The sequence below is a fragment of the Megalobrama amblycephala genome, linkage group LG17, assembly GCF_018812025.1.
Source record: "Megalobrama amblycephala isolate DHTTF-2021 linkage group LG17, ASM1881202v1, whole genome shotgun sequence".
Classification (NCBI taxonomy): Eukaryota; Metazoa; Chordata; class Actinopteri; order Cypriniformes; family Xenocyprididae; genus Megalobrama; species Megalobrama amblycephala.
The window spans coordinates 11,833,053-11,858,752 of record NC_063060.1 but is presented as its reverse complement, the minus strand read 5'-3'; the positions used below and the strand labels follow the sequence as shown (position 1 = coordinate 11,858,752).

The 25,700-nt window shown below is 37.3% G+C and overlaps 1 protein-coding gene across 2 annotated transcripts in view; it reads left to right on the top strand.

Moving 5' to 3' along the window:
- Window positions 1–25,700, top strand: part of dip2cb (disco-interacting protein 2 homolog Cb) — a 48,272-nt gene that overhangs the window by 2,156 nt on the left and 20,416 nt on the right. For both annotated transcript variants that reach the window (XM_048164005.1, XM_048164004.1), the window contains exons 2-18: window positions 10,834–10,905; window positions 10,991–11,095; window positions 14,966–15,091; window positions 15,181–15,360; window positions 16,126–16,260; window positions 16,838–16,975; window positions 17,702–17,821; window positions 18,900–19,097; window positions 19,189–19,280; window positions 20,682–20,792; window positions 20,964–21,087; window positions 21,214–21,323; window positions 21,897–21,999; window positions 22,179–22,243; window positions 22,348–22,441; window positions 22,957–23,076; window positions 23,180–23,294. In XM_048164005.1, the coding sequence (XP_048019962.1) occupies window positions 10,834–10,905; window positions 10,991–11,095; window positions 14,966–15,091; window positions 15,181–15,360; window positions 16,126–16,260; window positions 16,838–16,975; window positions 17,702–17,821; window positions 18,900–19,097; window positions 19,189–19,280; window positions 20,682–20,792; window positions 20,964–21,087; window positions 21,214–21,323; window positions 21,897–21,999; window positions 22,179–22,243; window positions 22,348–22,441; window positions 22,957–23,076; window positions 23,180–23,294 (2,008 nt within the window). The remainder of the gene's footprint in view (window positions 1–10,833; window positions 10,906–10,990; window positions 11,096–14,965; window positions 15,092–15,180; window positions 15,361–16,125; window positions 16,261–16,837; window positions 16,976–17,701; window positions 17,822–18,899; window positions 19,098–19,188; window positions 19,281–20,681; window positions 20,793–20,963; window positions 21,088–21,213; window positions 21,324–21,896; window positions 22,000–22,178; window positions 22,244–22,347; window positions 22,442–22,956; window positions 23,077–23,179; window positions 23,295–25,700) is intronic.

Below are 25,700 nucleotides of genomic sequence, written 5' to 3'. Positions count from 1 at the left end.
TTGACTTGCACGAGAACCAATGAGGTTCGTTCTCATCTATTATGCAGCACATTTGAGCTTCTGCAAGAGTTTTGTTTTTGTGTGTCAAGCAGGTTTGGTTGAGCTTGTTTATGTTCGCTGATAAATGTTTATTTGAATAAAAGCCTAAATTCAAACTGTTCATCATATAAAGTGATCAAGTCTCTTCAGAAAATTTGGACTAAACCACTCGATTCATATGGATTTGAAGTTTCAAAGTGGTATTTGCGTAGCTGTCAATGGAGGGACAGAAATAGCGCAGATTTCATTAAAAATATCTTCATTTGTGTTCCGAAGATGCCCGAAAGTCAACATGAGGGGGAGTAATTAATGAAAGAATTTTCATTTTTGAGTGAACTAACCCCTTAAGGGGGGGGGGGGGATGTTTCCCAAAATGCATTATGTTTTAGAGCTTTTTATTGTGTACTTCAGACTACAATATGTCAACATGCATATGTTCAGCATCTAATATGTTTGAATAAATTAGCATGTGTGACGTGCATTTATAAGCTTGTCGTATATTACAATATCCTATTTGTGTATATGGATGGGGGCATCTGTTGTCACTGTTCTGTTGCTTTGGCTTCTGGCCTAGTTTCCACGCATGCTGTCATCTGATTGGCTGTCTTGCCACAGGCAATTGTTTCATTGGTTCATGGTCTATCATACTGTGTTCAGATTGGTTCTACGGACAAAGGCTTATGGGGGCAGAAGAGTCATTCTGGAGGATTAGTGTCTTCATCTGATCATAGTAACATATACTTACACTAATGCACACATGCAGAATATAATCGTGTATTTATGTGGTCTGATTTTGATAACTGACAAGTGTTTGTTGTAGTTTTATCAAACTGATAATATGACTTTTTTGTAAAGAGAAATGTTGCTTTTTCTGCTTCTGGTTTATTTTGTTTCTACCAAAAATAATCTGGTTCTGTATGTTCTAATCAAATTCCATTGGTGAGCAGCTTTATTGGAATTATTGCAAACAGGACTGTGTGTAAATATGGGTGTGTGTTAGAATGACACTTTCTACTTGTGTGTGTGTGTGTGTTTAGAGGTGTTAGTATGGTATATACATAAGGTTACTGGCAAAATTATCACTGTTTACATATGTCAGCAAACGGCTTCAGAAGACTTAGAATATAGTACACAAGTCATATGGACTACTTTTATTATGCTTTTATAGTGTTTTTTTTTTTTTTGCCATTTTTAGAGCTTGATTGAATAAATGATGACAGAATTTTCATTTTTGGGTGAACCATCCCTTTAAAGGAGAAGTGTGTGTGATTTAAATTTTTCACTAGCCTAATATTTTCTCAGTTGAATGTGCTGAAACTTTAAGTAAACCATTTGTGGGTTTACTTGCTGAAAAGTGTAAACATTGTGGTTTTATCAAAACATTACTCTGTTCGTTTGAGTGGCCTGACTTAGCAGCATTAGCTCAACCAATTGCACAAGTTTGGGGGAGGACTACCTGTTTGACCAAATAATGGATGGTAGGGAAACCGGTTTGAAGGCAATTATTATTTTGGTGTCATTTTAGGATGAGGCGTGTGGGTTAGTACTGCCATACTTTGCGGTGCTACCCTTGTTGTACTAGTAAACATGACAGTTTAAACTACTGGAAGGTCATCCTGAGCTGAGCAGGTAGGTCAAATTTTCAGAACATCATTAAAAGGCCCAAAGACTTTGCAGTTCACCTTTATAGTGATATTTCACCACCCCATAAGAAATCCTATCATCGTCGTTCCAGACCTGTAGGACTTTCTTTGTAATTACAATGACTGCAAAATGGAGCTTTCAAGGAGGAGACAAAAGCATATTCCAAGTCTTCTAAAGTCGTATGATACTATTTTAACAGTATGAGATGAAAGGACTGAAGTTCAAGTAATTTACTGACATCTTACCCTCCAGTGGGCTGTTAATCATTGAGACTGTAAAGAATGGATCATTGAGTAAATTAATTGTCAGTGAACTTGACTACTCGTGAACCAAATCAGGATTTAATCAAAAATTAATCATTTAGTGTTATTTTGTGAACTGGATAAATTAATTGGACATTGTTATTTCTCTCATGAATGTGCCAATAAAATCAAGAGATTCAAGATTTTCAGTGAAATAATAATGAATTTTGTCTGTTCCTCACACAAAACACTGTATGGCTTTAAAAGACTTGCAATATAGTGCATGAGTTGTATGGATCACTTTTATTGTTATTTTGAAGCTTAACAGCCTCTGAACCTTCATTCACCTTCATTATATTGAAAAGAAGAGCTCGAATATCCTTCAAAAAATGAATCTTTTCTGTTCTACAGAAGAAAAATGCAGGTTTGGAACAACGTGATGGTTAGTAAGTAAGCAATAAGGTATTGTGCTGTATTGTGAATAAGTCACGGCTGAAGGGCGTTGTTAGTGCCTGCAACCCCTTCAGCTGTGACATATTCACGATACAGCACTATCCTCAAGTCCCTTATTGCTTTTATAAAATGGTTACCACACAATACAAATATTAAAGCCAGAAATATGTATCAGTGCAACTTTCATGAAGTAAAGTTTCACTAAAGTCTTCCTTCCGCTAGAAAAATAGTCCCTGACCATGAACAGCAACAGAAGTTACATTATTACGCAATTAGATGGCGGCAAAGACTGTTTTTATGAGTGTTTCAGTCAGTAGCGAAGACTTTTATATTGAAAAGACTGAATTGTTGTGAACACGGAACAAGATGCAACTGACAAATGCTTTGACTAGCGCTGTCAGTCATGGGAAAACCCCTTAACTGTTAAAAGGACAAGATAATACATTTAAATAGATTTTTTATTATGAACATAGGACTGACCTGAAGGAAAATGCTAAATCTAAATGCAGGTAATAAACTCGCTCACTCGACCTCTTTATCACAATACTCTTCTACATAATACATTAAGCCTCAATGAACAATATCAACTGAGAACAAATGGTTTACGTTGCTAAGAGAGGTTGCTAAGGGTGTTGTGTAGTGATACACAGAACCGTTGGGTGAAGCGGTCATAACCGTGTTTTATCGTGAATAAAACACAGCTATTGACCAATTAGAATCAAGGACAGGAACTAACCGTTTTATAAATAAAGGCAAAATGATTCCTTTAAGACAAGATTCACCGTCTCCACTCTAGGACTCACCATTCACCTTGACTGAACTATTAGTAAGCCCTTCGCCCTTACCATTCCTGCTTTCAACCAGCTTGTACTACAAACAGAGTTGTTCTGTGTTGCAGCACAAGGCAGTTTGAAGCCTAAAACAAGATTTATTGGCTCAACTTGTCTTTGTTTGGCTCGGTTGTAATGCTTTAATGTTCTTCTGGTTATTATGTTTTGAATATGTTTTTCACTGCCTGATTCAGTAATTGCACTCTCGTGAATGTCGAGGTGCCAGTAAACAGGGTTTGTTGTAGTTTCTATGGCCAGTGTATATGGACTGTTCAGTGTGAAGCAGGTCTGTTTGGCTGAGTGAAGCTGCTTTTCATTCATCTTCAGAAGAGACGTGAGTCTCATTTGGGTTGTTTTTCCCTGCTTTCCTGTTATTTTGTCCAAATCAGGGATTCACAAACCCTCAAATCACTTTTTGTCAGCCGAACTCCTTTGAAAATATATTTTTCCGTAACATTTCAGTAATTTACTTTCACGTTAATGGTTCTCTGATGTCAGGTAAACAAATAAAGTGTTTCTTTTTTTTAGTAAGTGTTTTATTTTGAAATTATGTATTTATTTCAGTTTTACATTTTTATGATTTAAATACATTTTAGGTTTTTATCAACTCAAGTTTGGGAAACTCTGGTTGGGAAACATTCTTGAACATTCAAGTCTACATTCATAGAGCTAATAAAAATGTAGAAATGGCACAAATTAAGATGTTTTACTATTCTTTCCAATAGACCAATGGGCACTTTCCAACAATAAATATTTTTGATATATGTAAATGAGATCTATGAGCGTCCATTTGTAATGTTTGCTGTCATAATGTTTATTAAGTGAACAGCTAGACTCATAACCTTTAATACTTGATGTGTGTGTGCGTGTGTGTGTGTGTGTGTGTGTGTGTGTGTGTGTGTGTGTGTGTGTGTGTGTGTGTGTGTTTATTGGGGGGTTGTCATGGGAAGTTACTCTTTCCACAACTGCAGCTGTCCAAAAGCCTGTCATGATGCTATTTTTATTCATTCTCTCTCTCTCTCTCTCTCTCTCTCTCTCTCTCTCTCGCTCTCTCGCTCTCTCTCTCTCTCACACACACACACACATGTTCGTTTTTGTGAATTGTGGGGACATTCCATAGGCGTAATGGTTTTTAGACTGTACAAACTGTATTTTCTATCACCCTACACTAGCCCTACCCCTAAACCTAACCATCACAGGAAACTGTGCACACTTGTACTTTCTCACAAAAATTCATTCTGTATGATTTATAACCCTTTTGAGAAGTGGGGACATGGGATAATGTCCTCATAAGTCACCTCTTTTTGTAATACCCATGTCATACCCATGTCATAATACACATTTGTGTCCTGATATGTCACAAAAACGCGCGCACACACACACACACACACACACACACACACACACACACACACACACACACACATGTGTATATATATATATATATATATACACACACACACACACATATGCAGCTTACTGCTGCAAAGAGCTCCCATTTCTCTTTATTATAATTATTAATGGGAGTTTTATATTAGTTGATGTAATCATAAATGTTGTTGTTTTAGAGGGAATTTTATACTCCCTGCCTCTAAAGAATTTAGTTCTCCCCTAATTTCCATGCTTTTGCATTCATCTAGAGCTTCAGGCGATCTCAGAGCTGTGTGTGTGTGTGTGTGTGTGTGTGTGTTTGTGTAAGACTTGACCTACATACAGTTTTATTATTCTGTTTATGATGGTGTTGGCATTAGTTTGGGCGGTTAAGCTCTCACCTGCTAGTCTTACATCTCTAAACGAGAAACCTGCAGAACATCAGCCAGATACTGAAGTTCAGAGGGGTCATCTTCTGTACAACAGAAATATCATGCAATTTCATGAATTAAAGGAATTCTTAAAATGGATGGATTTGGGGTTCATTCAGTTTTGAAATAATTAAAATAAATGTAATAGTTTTTAATCACAATAATATGATTGAAGATAGTCTACTTAAGGTCATCATCATGCATAATTTCACATGATTACTGATCTTTTTTAGAGCTGAAACAAACGATTATAGCAAATCATCATTTCCAGTTACACTCAGATTAATCATTTTGTTACACAACCCAGACAAAATGTTTCCCTGAACCTACATACAGTAAGAAAGCAATCTGCATGCTATTAAAAATGAACAATCAATAATCAGAGGAGTTTAAGGCCAGATGATTGTCACACCTTAAGTCTGAACGACTATAAATTACTATTAAACTGATTTTATCATGCCCTTCTTGTGTTGATCACTGCTGCAAGCTGAACTGACGGGACACAGCAGTTCAGAATCTTTGGCTGTGGGTCTATACCAGATTTTACAAGCTTGTCTGAGGTCCTCCTACAGCTGGGTAGGACACTCTCTATCTTCCTAAACAACCCAGATGTTGAATATAACCTGGATTTAGCAAGATGCTGACAGCATTCCTTGAGGCCAAATGAAAATCCAAGTCAATTGTGATGTTTGTTCTCTAGCTCTTGGTGTTCATGGGAGTATTGGAGAGAAGTAGCGATATCTGATTTGTGAATGAATAGTTCTTTTGAGTTTAAAGCTTTAGGAGCTCAGATTTGCCAAGATCGTTAAGTCTCAAATCTAAATGTTTTTTTAAAGAAATCTCTTATGCTCTCCAGGAGGAGAATTACAGAAACTTTCTATCTTAGGTCTTAACTAAATACAGTGGGTACGGAAAGTATTCAGACCCCCTTAAATTTTTCACTCTTTGTTATATTGCAGCCATTTGTTAAAATCATTTAAGTTAATTTTTTTCCTCATTAATGTAGACACAGCACCCCATATTGACAGAAAAACACAGAATTGTTGACATTTTTGCAGATTTATTAAAAAAGAAAAACTGAAATATCACATGGTCCTAAGTATTCAGACCCTTTTCTGTGACACTCATATATTTAACTCAGGTGTTGTCCATTTCCTCTGATCATCCTTGAGATGGTTCTACACCTTCATTTGAGTCCAGCTGTGTTTGATTATACTGATTGGACTTGATTAGGAAAGCCACACACCTGTCTATATAAGACCTTACAGCTCACAGTGCATGTCAGAGCAAATGAGAATCATGAGGTCAAAGGAACTGCCTGAAGATCTCAGAGACAGAATTGTGGCAAGGCACAGATCTGGCCAAGGTTACAAAAAAATTTCTGCTGCACTTAAGGTTTCTAAGAGCACAGTGGCCTCCATAATCCTTAAATGGAAGATGTTTGGGATGACCAGAACCCTTTCTAGAGCTGGCCGTCCGACCAAACTGAGCTATTGGGGGAGAAGAGCCTTGGTGAGAGAGGTAAAGAAGAACTCAAAGATCACTGTGGCTGAGCTCCAGAGATGCAGTCGGGAGATGGGAGAAAGTTGTAGAAAGTCAACCATCACTGCAGCCCTCCACCAGTCAGGGCTTTATGGCAGAGTGGCCTGACGGAAGCCTCTCATCAGTGCAAGACACATGAAAGCCCGCATGGAGTTTGCAAAGATGGTGAGAAATAAGATTCTCTGGTCTGATGAGACCAAGATAGAACTTTTTGGCCTTAATTCTTGGCCATACAGTTCGGTAATCAGCTGTCAGGTTTGTTACCATGCAACTAACGACGCCCGAGCAGCTGTAAACACTAGGGATTAAAATGGAGAAACAAAATAGGTGTGCTTTTAATTAAGTGCTGCAGAAAGAGAAGTTTTGATAAGCTTGGTAGAAAAAGGCAAAGCCTATCATTATATTTCATGGTAGTCTGTAATCATTTATCAGTGTTTTATCATCAAAGTGCAGCACATCATTTGGGTGTTCAAAAAGTCTTTCCACCATCAAACATCATTAATAAATGTGATGCCATTCTCAGACAGGGCTATTGTTATGTGATTTTTACAGCTGGCTTTCAAATAATTTTGAAGTTAGGACACCAGCGGGGTTGTCCTAAAGTTAAGACAGTTTTTAGGATTTTTTGTCAAGTTAGGATGCTTCTGTAATACCCTTTTCCTATCTGTAGTTAAGATAAGATAATGCACTTAAGAAATGTCATTCTGTAATAGCTTTTGTCCTAAATGAGGTTCTAACTGAAATTGCCATGGTTAACAAACAGATAAGATAGGATTCTAAAGTTAGGATCTTTCTGTAATGTGCTCTTTTGTAACATTATAAATGTCCTTGCTGTGACATTTGATCAGTTTAATGCAGAAATCATTAGGGCGCCAATGTATGTTTCTGCCAGTAGGTACACACTCTCCATATCTTGTGTTTTTCCGTGGGTTCTCGACCATTTTTGTTGGTGCTCTATGGCAGAAATAAGTATAAAATGTCTTAAGGGGTTAATTCACCCAAAAATGAAAATTCTATCATTTAATTACTTACCCTCAAGTCATTCCACACCGTAAGACCTTTGTAACACAAATTAAGATATTTTTGATGAAAACTCGATGGCTCAGTGAGGCCTCCATTGCCAGCAAGATAATTAACACTTTCAGATGCCCATGAAGCTACTAAAGACATATTAAAACAGTTCATGTGAGTACAGTGTTAATGTTATGAAGCGACGAGAATACTTTTTGTGCGCTAAAAACCCCCAAAATAACGGCTTTTTAACAATATCTCTAGTGATGGCCGATTTCAAAACACTGCTTTGAAGCTTTACGAATCTTTTGTTTTGAATCAGTGGTTCGGAGCGCCAAAGTCACGTGAAACGAGGCTTCGTTACGTCATAAGTGTTTCGAAACTTCAATAGTGACTTTGGCAGTTTGATATGGGATCCGAACCACTGATTCGAAACTAAAGATTCGTAAAGCTTCATGAAGCAGTATTTTGAAATTGGCCATCACAAGATATAGTTGTTATTTTGTTTTTTTGGAGCACAAAAAGTATTCTCATTGCTTCATAACATTAAGGTTGAACCACTGAACCAAACATGAACTGTTTTAAATATGTCTTTAGAACTTTTCTGGACATCTAAAAGTGTTAATTATCTTACTAGCAATGGAGGCCTCACTGAGCCATTGGATTTTATCAAAAATATCTTAATTTGTGTTCTGAAGAGGAACGAATGTCCTACGGTTGTGGAACGGCATAAGAGTGAGTAATAAATGACAATTTTCATTTTTGGGTGAACTAACCCTTTAAAAAGAAAATCTTACTGACCTCATTCTTTTAAACACTAATCTACGTCAGCCATTTTCTCTCTATATTTCTCAAGGAGTTTTAGACAAATCTTTATTTGCACACACATTATTTAATGGACCTTTCATGGGCCTTTCAGTGCTCTAAGCTTTGACATGTGGTGCATTTCAGAAAACCCCTTTTTGCACAACAGTGTTTTAAAGAGAGCTGTACCAGCGGCTGCCTTGAGCTCTGTTTAACAAGGTGTTTTCTCTCACAGATCTGGCTAAATTCACACAGCATTCTCTCTGAATCCAAGCATGTAAATCCCACAAGGTCAAATATTTCTGAGAAACCTTGCATCAACAATCCTCCCACACTCATTTGCTCAGATCACTTGCCATTACGTGCCGATTCTAATGATCCGATAGCCCGAAAGCAACTAAAGCATCGCAGTGAAATCTGCATGCTTTCTAAATGGACTTAACAGCCACATGTTTGGTTGTTTGCTTTGACAAGCAGCCGTATCTAATAAAGTGGCCACGGAGCTTGTGTTCAGTTGTGCGTATATGTGCGCAAGCACTCATGAGAATGCATATGTTATCTTGGATTTGATTTGATTATGTGTGTGTGCGTCTGCTCAGGTTTCAGTATGTGCATATGTTATCTTGTCTTTGTGCATGTATATTATGTAAAGCTCAGTGCAGACTGACCTAATAACCCAGTTTATGGTGTGACGTTTTCTGGTTTTCCCCTCCAGGTCTGTGTACAATCAAACATTCTCTTGAATGCAGAAATGTATTTAAAGTTCAGATTTTCTCTCTCTCACTCCCTCATAATGGAGGGGGAGTCTCATGAGAACAGGGCCTCCGTGCCTTCATTTCCTGTGGGTCTCTGGGGGGGCCACCACACCTATGTTGCCACGGATATCATTTGTGATATTATTTTGGGATGCAGGCACGCAGCATGTTTAGACTTGTGTTTGTTTACTAGTATCTGTCAGCCACACTAACTCAGTCAACACAGAATCATTCAGGAAAAGATTCAGAGTTTAAAATATTAATTTGAGGAGCATTAAGCTACTTTCAGTAATTCTGTGTTCCACTGTGTATTCAGCTGTATTGCACACAGAAGTCTATAGGGGTATTAAGTTACATTTCATCACTTGCATTTTGAATAATCATATTACTATCCGACTTTTCATTTACACCTAAATGTGTCACTTAGGGTTGCAAATCTTTTTTTTTTTTTTTGGGAGAAAAAAAATCTAAATGTTATTGTGATTTAAAATGCAATAATACTGTAGGGTCATTCTGTGTCAAATCAACCAGAGGTCCCAGGTCCCCGGCTCAAATGTTTGATTTTGTTAATATTTTGTCTGTTGAAAGACAAACATAAATAGTGATGAAAGCCAAAATATTAAATGCCACAGATGTATATTTACTGAGTAATCCACTATTTTGTAGAGGGGAGGTCAAAATGACAATTTTCACCTGAGATTTGGAGCCAATTTACAGGGGTGTAAAAATGACTTTAGAAAGATGGCAGCATCATTATTTTATCTTTACACAGAGATTGGAAGGTCTGTTAGTAAAATCTGTTGACTTTAGCAATCTTTGTTTCATTATATGCCAGCAGTGACAGTTGAAATATGTTAAAAAGCACTTCTTGTGTTTTTTTTTTTTTGTTGTTGTTGCAAGTTTGCATGCCTGTAACTCAATCATATCCTTTTAGATTCTGGTTCTTAAACTTTTCTTTTGGTATCTTTATTTTAAAGGCTCTCGATGGTTCAATCCCAGAGATATGGAGATCTAAATGTGGCTCCAAGTATAAATTGGTAAATTGTACACATTTTCAGTGGTTAAAAACCAAATGTGGGTCACTTTGCAACATACAGCTCATACTTTTTTTAAAAGAGGAATATCTAAAAAACAAATAATGTTGAAACTAGAAATGTATCTCGTGTTTTTCTATCATCTAATTGCCTAGAACATACCTGAGTGCCATAAATATTCCTTTTCCAAAGTTTGCATGCCTGCAACTCTAAAAGTATTTAAGATATGTTAACATCCTTCTAGATTCTCATTCTTAATAAACTTTCCTTTTGAAATCTTAATTTTTAAGGCCCTATATATTTCAGTCTGTTTAAAAAGTTACCTACATTTGTTTTGTGACCATTGAAAATGGGTAAAATTCAACAATTTGAACATGAAGTGACATTGGGGTCCCAATGTCTACGTGGTCTTAAAAATAAAGATTCTAAAAGAAAAGTTGACATCTAATTGACATCAGGCAGTGAAATATTCTGTTGAACGCCCTCTTTAGCCCATATGTTAATTGTTTAAGGTTCGTTGATGCTCCATCCATGTTGTGTCTTGTATGCAACGATTTTAGTGATTGAATGGCTATCCATTGGCTATCTTGGAGGGCATTTTTATCCACTGCGGTGCCTGATGAAAAGCTGCAATGATGGCAGTTTAGTTTATTTACCTTTTATTATATTTTTTTCAGGTGACATCACACAGAAGGGCTACGAGAAGAAAAGATCCAAACTTTTACAAGCTTACCTACCTCAAACACCAGGTAACACTCATACCTTACTTTACACAGCAGCACAAAGTTTTTATTGTGTTGTGTGTCTACATTTGTCCCTCTGTGTTTGCCGTAGGGGCAGAGCGCCGCATCCCTGTCACACCATCTTCATCGTCTTCCTCATCCTTCCGTTACCAGCGGCGGCGGTCCAATGGCTCAAGGGATGAACGTTACCGCTCAGGTGAGATAGAAGGCACAGATTTACACAGACACAAAATATGATTTCCAGGAGAGATAATACAAACTCTTGAGGCAAAATTGCCACCAAAATTAATAAAAAGGTCCCCAAAAATGCCTTTAAATGCCTTATTTTTTATGTTAAAGGGGTCATGAACTGCATTGTTTTATTGTTTTATAATGTTTCATGGGGTGCACTTATAATGTTAATATGCTTTTTACATCAAAAATTGTCATAATTTAGAAATAAGGCATTTTTGCTACCCTGATTTTAGCCCTCTGGTTTGAACACTCTGTTTTAAGGGGTGTGTCTGCTGCTGTGATTGGCTGACATCTTTCCATTTGAAATTACTCTCTCTTTTAGAACGTTTTTACTATTACAGCTCTCAAGGTTAACTAATCGTGAAAAGTGCTGCATTACATTTAGATCTATGGCATTATATTTAGATGGTGGCATGAAAGGTTGCAGTGATAAAGATTGTAGCCGATCACAGACATGTTGAGAGCATGAAAGCAGTGATCTCGTCATTGCAACTCAATTTCTGCACACTAATGAATGCTTTTATCATAACTAACAGTGCAAACACGATATAACTAAGAGATTTGTTGAATAAAATGGAAGTTTTGGCACGTGTCCAGAACTCAGTCACTGAAAAACTCACGCTGTTTGATTGACAGCTCCAGCGATTGCATTCTTTGATTGCTTTCTTTATATAATTTAATCACCGTTTAAATAACAGATTATTTTCATCCTACTAAGAGAAACAATGTGAAATTGCTTGTTTAGTCGGTTTGATTTACTGACACATAGACAAAGAACATCTGACTGTACATGAATCATTACATATCAGATCAGGCATTAGAACAGTAGGAGTAACTCAGTTACTTACATGTTGTCGCATTATCATAAAAGTATGTTTGCAAAGCCTGCACCGACATGCGATTGATTTACCAAAGAATCCACAGTGATTACCGAATAGAAAAAAATAAAGCTCAACTAAGACATTCACATTGTAAAAAAAACCAAAAACATATTTCTAGCATTAGTATCCTTTGAAAATTAATGTTATTTTTGTCCTGCTGTATCGCTCTCCTCTCCTCCTCATCTCACTAACACGCCAGTGGGCGGGGCTAATGTTGCAGTGATGAAGTAGGCGTTGATTTCTTCTGCGGAGGTGGGGTTTCACCTATCTATGTCATAGATAGGCACATTCCAGTATCAGTCGTTCGATGGGCCTGGTGTCAATAAAAACTTTTATTGAACTAATAAGGAAGTTTTCAGTTCTGAAACTTACAGGATATTCTTATCCGGTTGTTAAGTCTGACGTCACGCGGCAGCGCTTCCGGGTCCTAACGCTCTATCCCATACCACAAGAAAACAACAAATGCTAATATACATACACGATGTGGTGTAATACTACAAAAAAATATATAATTATAACCTTTATCTCCATACCAAAATTCCAGATGGCCAGACAATGATTCATCTTTTATAAATCGTTAAAATATTAATATCTGTGACGCTGTGAGCATGGAGACTGTTGTGTACACTGTAAGTATTTAAAATGTTTAACTTTTTTTAAATGATTGATGTTTAAAATGAATAAATAGCACTCATAAACGGCCGTCGATGGCATTCTCAAGTGAAACGAGTAGAGGGTTTGACCCGGAAACGGCGTTCCTTACGTCACGACTTAACAAGCGGATAGTATGATGACCTCTTATATATCAAAAGCTCAAGGAAAAGTTGATTTCTCAATTCATGACCCCTTTAATAATGTATGATATAGTTAAGCAATATTAGACAAGCAAGAGAGACATTTTTTCAGAATATCAGCGCAATTAAAAATGTGATAGTGCTTTAATACAACAGTTCAATAAACAAGAGGTTATTATTAACGCATTAGTTCACTTTTGAATTAAAATTTCCTGATAATTTACTCACCCCCATATTATCCAAGATGTTCATGTCTTTCTTTCTTCAGTCAAAAAGAAATTAAGGTTTTTGAGGAAAACATTCCAGGACTTTTCAGTGCAGCAGGATTTTTCAAAGCACTCTATACAATCCCAAATAAGGAATAAGGGTCTTGTCTAGTGAAACGATAGGACATTTTTAAAAAAAAAAATTAAAATGTATATACTTTTTAACCACAAATGCTTTTCTTGCACTGCGGAAGTACCGTGGTAGGGTGAAAAACTCCATCTCATTTTCTCCTCCAACTTCAAAATCATCTGACATCATTGTTTTACCTTTTTTGGCTTTTTTGGGCATTTGGCTTAAAGGGTTAGTTCACCCAAAAATGAAAATTATGTCATTAATTACTCACCCTCATGTTGTTCCACACCCGTAAGACCTTCGTTCATCTTTGAAACACAAATTAAGATATTTTTGATAAAATTCGATGGCTCGGTGTGGTCTGCATCGTCAGCAAGACAAATAACTCTTACAATGCCCAGAAAGCTACTAAAGACGTATTTAAAACAGTTCATGTGACTACAGTGGTTCAACCTTAATCTTACGAAGTGACGAGAATAATTTTTGTGTGCCGAAAAAACAAAATAACGACTTTATTCAACAATATCTAGTGATGGATGATCTCAAAACACTGCTTCATGAAGCCTTGAAGCTTTATGAATCTTTTGTTTCGAATCAGTGGTTCGGAGCGTAAATCAAACTGCCAAAACACTTATGACATAACGAAGCCTCGTTTACTGAAATCACGTGACTTTCGCGCTCCGAACCTCTGATTCAAAACAAAAGATTCGTAAAGCTACGTAGCTTTCTGGGCAATGTAAGTGTTAATTGTCTTGCTGGCAATGGTGAGTAAATTACCAGTAAATTTTAATTCAGAATTGAACTAATCCTTTAAATGACTTACATTTTAGACACAATACTATCAATATTGTCTGTTTTCACCAATGAAAAAAGTTCCAAACAAAGCCACAGCAGAACATAGCAGTGTTTCATCACTGAATTAATTCATATTTTTGAACGAATTGGTCTAATGAATGATTCAGTAATTCACTCTGTTTCTGAATGAACCAGTTTGAACAAATCGGTTGAATGAATTGTACTTGCTGACACATATCAATGGTTTTAGTTTCATTTTTAAAAGTTTTGTTTCATTTTTTACATAATTTAATATTTCTATATTAAAAATGTATATTTAAATTATTTATCTCATAACACAATTCATGCAGTTTACATTTGCATTTGCAGTTGTAATTGCAGTTTCTTAAATTTTAATCAAATTCAGTTATAATCATATTTAATTTATTGATTAAATTTAAGAATTTGGCATAAAAGTTGAGGCAAACATTTAATAAGGTATGAAAAAATTGTTCTTATAAAAATTACCTGGAAGTCAATTTAAAGGAACAAATATCGCCCCTTAATGGAAACATTAACTTTAGCGCTTTGGGTTCTAGAAAAGCGCATTATAAATAAAATGTATTATTATTATTATTATTCTGTTTCTGAAGTACATGTATTTTTATTACATTTACCTTTAAAATATATAAATATACTATAATATTAAAATAAAACTATATATGCAATACAAATTTAAATATAATTCAAAATATAAGTATGAATGAATATCTTTCGAGACTTTTTTTTTTGCATCTTTTGTAATAAATACATTTCAGCATTGCAGAATATGTGGTTGGGTTTAGATGCAATCTGTGCCAGTGACAGTATATCCTGTATGGATTGACCACTGAAGAAATAATCTCCCTAAATAAATCTCAGAACAGGCTAGAAAAAGACCAACTCTACAGAACTTTATTCCACACACACATACATAAACTTAAGAAGCTTTTCAGCATGATGCACTGTATATGTATGTATAAAAACTGGGTCTCTCTCTTTCAGATGTTCACTCAGAAGCTGTTCAGGCTGCGCTGGAGCGACACAGTGAGAGAAAGATGGCTGTGCTGTTGCCATCCAAGCGGCGGTCGCTCATCGGTCAAACCTCCATGGACACATACACACCTCCAGGTGTGTGTATGTGCCTGTGTTTGTGTGTGTGAGAGCCACTGAGTAAGTGTGTGTGTGTGAGACTGTTCTCTCTCTCTGTGTCTCTGCAGACTCGTCCTCTGGCTCTGATGCTGAGGGGTCTCTGGGGAGGGCGGGGGGTGTCAGTGTGGACTCCTGGATCAGCAGAGCTCTCCATGGCTCACCTTCAACGTCATCGTCATCGTCGTCGCACAGCAACAGCTCTGCCAACGCAGCCCGACTTGCAGAGACCAGCATGCACCCATACGGCAGTAAGAATGCATGCATATACTCACATGGCAGCAAATAAACACAAATACTGAGAATTAGTCTTTTAGGCCACTGTCAACCAATTCCTATTTTGCTTTCAAAAATATCTGGCACAGACTGAATATCGTTGCAAGCGTACAGACAGGTAAAACAAGCTAATCAGCTCCTTGCACTCAACTCACTTCATATGAAATGAGAATGTTTTTGCATCTGATCTGGGTCTCTTTTAAAGAACACTCCACTTTTTTTGAAAATAGGTTCATTTTCCAACTACCCGGGAGTTAAACAGTGGAGTTTTACCGTTTTCAAATCCATTCAGCCGATCTCCAGGACTGGCGGTACCACTTTTAGCATAGCTTAGCATAGTTCATTGAATCTGATTAGACCGTTAGCATCTCGCTCAAAAATGCTATGCTATGCTAAAAGTGGTCCGCCAGTCCTGGAGATCGGCTGAATGGATTGGGCTGACATTTTTGACACACCCACCAAACAAGAGGAAACGTATCTCAAACCCTGTTGCACACCGTTTCCAGGAAACGTGTCATTCAACCCGGAAACCGCAGCAAAACTTTGCGTATCCGGTTTGAGTTTGAACGTGACCCAGTTCTATTTGCCCAACCAATTTCAGCCAATTAGCTCCTCATGCTCAACTCAGATCAGCCAATCAGCTTCTCACATATTAAAAAGAGTTATTTACTTGAAAATACACTGCTAACATCAATGCTATAGTTTAGACTTCTGTTCTCTCCTTTAATTTCTCCCCCCAGTTGGTCCGATGTCTCATCTGTCTCTGAAAAGGCGGGGCTTAAGAGAAATGGGTGTTTCTGCTGAGAATGGAATAGTTGGCAAGCACTCCAATGACTACCAATCAGATCGCCCATGGTCGTCTCTGGATTCTGAGGGTCAGTATTTCATGATTCTTTTGTCTGACATATAAGGGATAGTTGACACAAAAATGAAAATGCTGTCATTATTTACTCACATATGTTGTTCAAAACTGTATGACTTACTTTGTTCTGTTAACTATAAGAAATTTTTGAGAAGTGTCTCAAGTCAATGGGCTCCAATGTTGTTTGGTTCCCAGCGTTTTTCAGAATATCTTTATTTATTTTCTACAGAAGAAAGAAAGTCATACAGATTTGGAATGACATGAGGGCAAGTAAATTATGACAGCTTTTTCATTTTTGTGTGAACTATCTCTTTAAGATGACAGCACACAAGGCTTTGTTTTGGTGTGTGTGCATTCATATTTGGTCCACTTGTGTATTTTATCAACATATTATATATCAATGTCAATAATGGCCTTTGATTCTAGTTAAAAGGTTTACTTCCTCAGCACTGTTTGATATGTATACATCTTTGTTTTATCTGCATGAACTTTTGCATCTCACTGATAACAACCATCACATTTATTAGGGTAAATGCTTATGATGTATTTTACTACACTGATGAGTTAACATGTTTGTTTGTGTACTGCAGACAGTCTGTCGGCGCCTCCTGACATCACCAGCTACATGCCAGACCCCGCCCCCATCTTTGTTCATCGCCCACAGGTCGCCATGTTAACCAGGCCCCCTCCCAAATATGGAAATGCTGAGCTGATGGAGACAGGAGATGGTGAGTGTGTGTGCAGAGGTTTGTTTTTTAAATGTGTGTTTATTCTGAGCTGATTAAGTTTGGCATCTATTTGTTGTATTTGTAAACTTTATTCTATGTGCATGGAATTAAATGAATCATTTAAAGGATTAGTCCACTTTCAAATCAAATTTTCCTGATAATTTACTCACCTCCATGTCATCCAAGATCTTCATGTCTTTCTTTCTTCAGTCGAAAAGAAATTAAGGTTTTTGATGAAAACATTCCTGGATTATTCTCCTTATAGTGGACTTCAATGGCCTCCAAACAGTTGAAGGTCAAAATTACAGTTTCAGTGCAGCTTCAAAGGGGTTTAAATGATACCAGACGAGGAATAAGGGTCTTATCTAGTGAAACAATCGGTCATTTTTGAAAAAATACAACTGTATATGCTTTATAAACAAAAATGATCACCTTGCACATGCTTCCGCTTTCCGTATTCTTCAAAAAGCTTCCACTTTATGTCCTACGCCTTCCCTATTCTACTTATGGAAAAACGTTCCAGAAGCTGAATAGGGAAGGCGTAGGACATACAGCGTAAGCTTTTTGAAGAATACAGAAAGCCGAAGCGTGTGCATCTTGGATGACACGGGGGTGAGTAAATTATCAGGAAAATTTTATTTTAAAGTGGACTAATCCTTTAATTCGAATCAAAATGTGTTTTCTCATTTGTATTTGTAGTGTAATTGCAAATATGCTTAAATGTAGGTGTGCCTGTCAGTAGCCGTGTGTCGGCAAAGATCCAGCAGCTAGTTAATACACTGAAGCGACCCAAGCGAAGACCCTTGAGAGAATTCTTTGTGGAGGACTTTGAAGAACTTCTGGAAGGTTAAAATGTTTCCCCTCTCTAATTGTTTGATTTCAGCTATAGATGTTTGAATACCCTGCACCAGTTTACAGTAACACTTACACTTCCATAGTTACTAGGGTCAAAGGTCTTGACATTCATTACTCTCAGATTAAAGGTACAATATGTAAAATTTTTGCAGTAAAATATCCAAAAAACACTAGGCTAGTGTTATATATTTTGTCCAGCTGATTACAAACAATATCTCTAATGTTTTCAACTACTTGTAAATCATGAGAAAATTCCCATTCTAAACAGTGACACGGGGCAGTGCAGTCGCCTGTCAATGACGTCAGTTACCTTTGTTACCGCCTTTGCTGACGTAGAAACCACATGACAACAGTGCCGTGGACAAATGCGGAAGTAGTGTCTAGCGTCCAGCAAACCACTAGATTGCTTCAAGCAGTTCCTTATTTACTTCTTGCACGTTTTATGGTGGATTGTGCTACTTATTTATGGAACATAATTACTGTTTACCATCTGCCGCTGGTTCTGTCGACAAGGACAGCTCCCGTAAACTCATGACCGGAAAAGCGGAAGCGGCGCCGGCGACTGTGTCATAATAAAAGTCCCGCTCGTGAGGCGTGTGTTGATCAATCGCTCCAGCTCCTCGTTCAGCTCCCGCAACACACGGTCCTGCTCTGCTTCATACTACAGTAACGTTAATAATCGCATCCACGAACATGAGTTCTTCCAGACTCCAATCCCTATTCTATTGCACCGTCCGTTGAGATGGAGACCACATGTCCCAAGTTTCCGCTCTAAAACTTGGCGTCATCAAACTACGCCTTTGTTTTGAATAGATTTCTAGCGACCTCTAGCGGAAAAAAATATCACAAATTGTACCTTTAAACGCTCCACACCCTGCACAGAACAATTTAATTTGATCTAGCTATTTTTGCAGAGATCCAGGTGAAGTGCTTAAAGGGATAGTTCACAGAGAAATTAAAATCCTGTCATTTACTCACCCTAAATGATGACATAATTTTATGGAAGAAGAATTTTTAGGTAAACATGTAAATGCTTTGCTAACCTTCTCTGAACATTTGCCATGTGCAGTGCAGCAGCCTGATCCCTCTCTGCCACGCCCAGAGGGGGCGGAGTCAATGCCCATACAAGGAGACGATCTTGATGGACTCAAGAACTGCCCCTCCTCCCTAGAAGCGGCCCTTCTGCGCTGGGGAGCAATCGCACCCAAAGCCCCCTGTTTGACCACTACACACAGCAACGCCAAACAACCATACACGCTTACATATGGTACACACATATGTATTCATAGGCATTCATTTAGTTAAATTCTGTTTGATTGTGGGTGCATATTTATATCTCTTTGTTTATGTGTTTGTAGGTAAGCTCTGGTCCAGGAGTTTGAAGTTGGCCTATAACCTGCTCCACAAACTGGGAACCAAACAAGAACCAATCATCCACCCTGGAGACCGGGTAAGTGAGTGGTTAATTTGTATTTATGTATTGTCTTATATATATACACTTATGTATACATATGTATTATCTACATGTATACACTCACTGGCCACTTTATTATGTACACCTTGATAGTACCAGGTTGGACCCCCTTTTGCCTTCAAAACTGCCTTAATTATTCATGGCATATATTAAACAAGGTGTTCTCAGACACAGAAACATGGTCCAAATTGACACGAGAGCATCACGCAGTTGCTGCAGATTTGCCGGCTACACATCCGTGATGCGAATCTCCGTTCCACCACATACCAAAGGTGCTCTATTGGATTGAGATCTGGTGACTTTGGAGGCCATTTGAGTTTAGTGAACTCAAGAAACCAGTTTGTGACATGGCACCTCAGGTAGGCTGGGGTGTTTAAACAATGCTCAATTGGTACTAAGTATCACACAAAAAGTATCACACAAAAAAAACAAAGTGTGATAAGAAAATATCCCCCACACCATTACATCACCAGCACCAGCCTGAACAGCTGATACAAGGCAGGATGGATCCAAGCTTTCATGTTGTTTACGTCAGATTCTGACCCTACCATCTGAATGTTGCAGCAGAAATTGTGACTCATCAGACCAGGCAATGTTTTTCCAGTTTTCTATTGAAGTGTTGTCTGTTCAGAGATGCTCTTCTGCAGACCTCGGCTGTAACCAGTGGTGTTTTGAGTTACTGTTGCCTTTCTATCAGCTCAAACCAGTCTGGCCATTCTCCTCTGACCTTTGGCATCAACAAGGCATTTTCGCCCACAGAACTGCTGCTCACTGGATATTTTCTCTTTTTCTGACCATTCTCTGTAAACCCTAAAGATTCAGGTACCAACAACCATGCCATGTTCAAAGTCACTTAAATCACCTTTCTTCTCCATTCTGATACTCAGTTTGAATTTCAGCAGATCGTCTTGATCGCGCCTAAATGCATTGAGTTGCTGGCATGTGATTGGCTGATTAGATATTTGCGTTAAAAAGCAGTTAAACAGGTGTACCTAATGAAGTGGCCAGTGAGTTTATATTGTTCTGAAATTTACACTACCATTCAGAAGATTTGGGTCAGTAAGAAGAATTTGGGGGGGGGGAGAATTTATATATATATATATATATATATATATATATATATATATAAAATTCAAAAAAGTTATTTTAAATTGTAATAATATTTCACAATATTACTGTTTTACTGTGAGCATAAGAGACTTAAAGTTTTTAATGTTCAAAAACAGTTTTTAATGTTTAAAAAATCTTACCGACCCCAAACTTTTGAAAGAAAGTACTAGTGTGTGTATAACTCTATTATAAAGATATTAATCACTAATACAGACATATATTTAAGAACCGATGAAGAATGAAGACAATGTGTATGTGTTAATGTAGGTTGCATTGGTTTACCCCAATAATGACCCAGCAGCATTCATGGTGGCGTTTTATGGCTGTCTCTTGGCTGAAGTTGTTCCTGTCCCAATTGAAGTACCACTTACAAAGAAGGTAATTTCTACTACAAAAATGTTTTCAGCAATAATACATCAGGTTAGGCAAGGACTGCACATATTCAGAAGATCTAATAGTCATAATTATTAAAAGAATAGTTCACCAAAATAATGTAGAATTGTTTGTAAAATTGCCTGAGGTATGCCCTCCTGCTCTCTCCCCTCAAAGGATGCTGGTAGTCAACAAATTGGTTTCCTGTTGGGTAGCTGTGGAGTTGCCGTGGCGTTGACCAGCGATGCATGTCAGAAAGGTCTTCCCAAGAGTGCTAGTGGTGATGTCATGCAGTTCAAAGGTCAGAGATATCACAATATTTGCTAGAACCACCTGCACACGATTTTCCATAGAGGAACATTATGTATTATAGATATACAGTGTCCGTTTTTTAACCTTACCAGTTTATGTGTGTGTGTGTGTTCAGGCTGGCCAAAATTGCTCTGGGTGCTGACTGACTCCAAACATTTATCTAAACCCCCACGAGAGTGGTTTCCACTCATTAAAGATGCTAACAATGACACAGCGTACATAGAGGTAACACACCATGTAATTGTGCATTTAATTCATTTTGACTTTGATTTAATGTACCATATTTAATTTAATTTATGATCATATTTTTTCACTAATGTTCAAAAGTTTATTACATGTTTAGTAAATGTTTATTGAGCAATCAGCATATTAGAATGATTTCTGAAGGATCATGTGACACTGAAGACTGGAGTAATGATGCTGAAATTCAGCTTTGCATCACATGAATAAATTACATTTTAAAATATATTAAAATAGAAAATATTTATTTTAAATTGTATTTTTTTTCACAATATTATTGTTTTTACTGTATTTTTGATCAAATAAATGCAGCCTTGGTGAGCATATGAGACTTTACACACCTCAAACTTTTGAATGTGTATACATGAAATATATGTTATATATGTATATATAAAATTATTTTTTTAATATAATTGGTTAAAATGTTTATTTATATAACACCTTCCCAAGTTCAAAGATGCATAATATGCGAGGGGGCGTGTTTTGTAGTCCATTGGCAATACAATGATCTCATTGCATTTATAATGAGAGTGGCCTTGTTTTGTGGTTGACTGACAGTATAAGACCTGTAAGGATGGGAGTGTGTTGGGAATAACTGTGACAAGGATGGCAATGCTCAAACACTGCCAAACACTTGCGCATACCTGCGGATACAGCGAGGGTAAGATACACACAGCTACATGCACAAAACACAATTACACACACTTAAAAGCACACAAATATCACACAGTTATGATTCTTGAAGGAAAATTTCTGCTGATTTCCTCATTTACTCAGCCTCATGGTCTTCCAAACCTGTATGACTTTATTTCTGAATGGTTTGTGTGTGGTGCATTTCAGCTGAGACTATGGTGAATGTGTTGGACTTTAAGAAAGGCATCGGCCTTTGGCACAGTGTTCAAACGGTAATATCAGTGACTCCATGTACTGTATGTTGTCAATTATCCGATTATTTTTTTAGCCTACACTTGATCTTTTTTGATTTCTTTACTTTTTTCTTTCTCTGTAGAGCGTGTTTAATATGTTACATGTGGTCAGTGTTCCATATGCACTTATGAAGGTGAATCCTCTGTCCTGGATCCAGAAAGTCTGTCAGTACAAAGGTACACACACACACACACACACACACACACACATACATACACAGTTGTCTGGTTTACTGTCCTAGTAGGGACTCTACATAAACATAATGGTTTTTATACTGTACAAACTGTATAACCCTAACCCCACTAAACCTACGCATCACAGAAAACTTTCGACATTTTCAAAAAAACATCATTTAGTATGTTTATTAATCCATTTCCCCCATGGGGACTGCTGGCTGGTCCCCACAATGTAGGTGATTTCAGGTTTTACTATCCTTGTGGGAACCATTTGGCCCCCACAATGTAATATAAACCTGTACACACACACACACACACACACACACACAAACACTCACATTCATCAGATGTGCTGACTTTTGGTCCCAAGGCTTTTTGGAGAGTTTTCCCATCTTCTACGTATTTAAAGACATGTTCAGTATCAAAAGCGAGGTCTGCTATATAAAACAAGTGCACACATAGTGTCACACATAATCATTCTGTTCAGTAAGTACTTTCTTTACATGTGTGTGCAGCTAAGGTGGCATGTGTAAAGAGTAGAGATCTACACTGGGCTCTAATGTCCCAAAAAGACCAGACTGACACCAACATGAGCTCACTGAGAATGCTGCTGATCGCTGATGGATCAAACCCCTGTGAGTGCGTTAATGATGAATCAAAGCCTGTGAGCGTGTTACTATGTGAATCAAGCCTTTACGTAAAGTATATACAGTAATTCTCTCTGTCTGTCTTTCCCAGGGTCTATATCCTCCTGCGACGCATTCCTAAACGTGTTCCAGAACATGGGCTTGAGGTCAGAGGTCATATGCCCTTGTGCTGGCTCCCCCGAGGCACTAACTGTAGCTGTGAGGAGGTATAAATATACTCATACTGTGCCCTGGAGGCACACATGTGCAAACATCATTCTTGTGCTCAGGAATCTGTTTTCAGTTTAAAAACATTAAAATGGGAGGTTCTGTCTTTTGTGGTTACTCATTACAAACAACATAACCAGGCCTACGCACATTCATACACACAAAACTGTTAAGAAATACATCTGACTCAGATTTTCAGGTTATATGAAATGTTTGATTAAGAACCAAGCAGTTTTCGCTTAATTAAAATACATTTAATTGTGTTTGTGTGTGGTCTAAGTTTAAATGCTGTTATCATAGGCAAACGGATATTACTCTCACGTAGCCAGACTTTTCAATATCGCCATAAAGTCTGGTTCACATTGCCAAGAATTGCCCGAATAAACAAAAAAGGCTGTCTGACCGACGTGTAAAGTTTTCAGCCACTCTTCACTTTTATATGTGCCATTTATAGGCTGGTAAACCTGAAATCGGATACTACCCAAAGTGCAAAATGGGATATACAAAATGTGATCACTGATATCTCAAATTTCTCTAACAAAACTATTGAATATCTCTTGAAGCGTTTATTAAGGTCCGTTCACACCAAGAACAATAACTATAACGATAACTATATTAGTGTCCACACCAACACACAATATCGTTTTGTTTATTAAGCTATCAGTTATGTCGTCGATCCAGTTATGTTGTCTGCCACTTTAAATGCTCAAGCTCTTTAAAGCATTATTGATTCTGATTAGTTGTCAATATTTTTATAGTTTATCAGCTGGAAAAGAATCGTTCTGAAAGAGATTTAAACGATATAATTTCTCTGTGCCGTTATCGTGACAGTTGTGGTGTGGTGTGGACTCTGTTATTCTTTTATATTTAGAAAGATTTTTAGAACCATATCTTTATCGCTACCCTTATAGTTATCATCCTAGGTGTGAACGGGTCTAATAGTAAAGACCTGCACACTGTGACTATGATGCATCTTGGCTTATTTAAAGTTGTGTCATTTTTGGACATTTTTGCCTTGTACTCTACCATTCAAAAGTTTGGCTTTAGTACAATAAAAAAAAAAAAAACTTTTATTTAGCAAGGATGCATTAAATTGATTGTAAGCACATTTATAATGTTGTTCTTTTGAACTTTCTATTAATCAAAGAATCTTGAAAAAAATCTTGAAATAAAATATTAAAGGTGCCCAAGAATGCTTTTTCACAAGATGTAATATAAGTCTAAGGTGTCTCCTGAATGTGTCTGTGAAGTTTCAGCTCAAAATACCCCATAGATTTTTTTTAATTAATTTTTTTAATTGCCTATTTTGGGGCATCATTAACTATACACTGATTTTTTCAGCGCGCCGCCCCTTTAAATCGCTTGCTCCCTGCCACACGAGCTCTCGACTATATTACAGCGCATTTACAAAGTTCACACAGCTAATATAACCCTCAAATGGATCTTTACAAGATATTCGTCATACATTACATTTGATTCTCTATGAGTTTGAGGCTATGCTCTGTGGCTAACGGCTAATGCTACACTGTTGGAGAGATTTATAAAGAATGAAGTTGTGTTTATGAATTATACAGACTGCAAGTGTTTAAAAATGAAAATAGCCACGGCTCTTTTCTCCGTGAATACAGTAAGAAACGATGGTAACTTTAACCTCATTTAACAGTACATTAGCAACAATTTACAAATATCACTAAAAATATCATGCTATCATGGATCATGTCAGTTATTATTGCTCCATCTGCCATTTTTCGCTGTTGTTCTTGCTTGCTTACCTTGTCTGTGCACAGATCCAGACGTTAATACAGCCTTTCCTTATCTAATGCTCGATCATGGGCTGGCATATATGCAAATATTGGAGGCGTACATATTAATGATCCCGACTGTTACGTAACAGTCGGTGTTATGTTGAGATCCGCGTGTTTTCCGGAAGTCTTTTAAACAAATGAGATTTACATAAGAAAGAGGAAGCAATGGGGTTTGAAACTCAATGTATGTCTTTTCCATGTACTGAACTCTTGTTATTCAACTATGCCAAGATAAATTCAATTTTTCATTCGAGGGCACCTTTAAAGGGTTAGTTCACCCAAAAATGAAATTTCTGTCATTACTCACCCTTGTGTTGTTCCACATACGCAAGACCTTCGTTCATCTTCGGAACACAAATGAAGATCTTTTTAATGAAATCTGTGAGCTTTATGTCCCACCATAGAGATCCTACGCAACTACCACTTTCAAGCCCCAGAAAGGTAAAGACATCATTAAAGTAATCCATGTGACTCCAGTGGTTTAACCTCAATTTTATGAAGCGATGTGAGTGCTCTGTTTGCGCAATAAAACATAATTTACCACTTTATTTATGAAAATATTGATCAGCAATGCGCATTCACGAGAGCATCATGACGCAT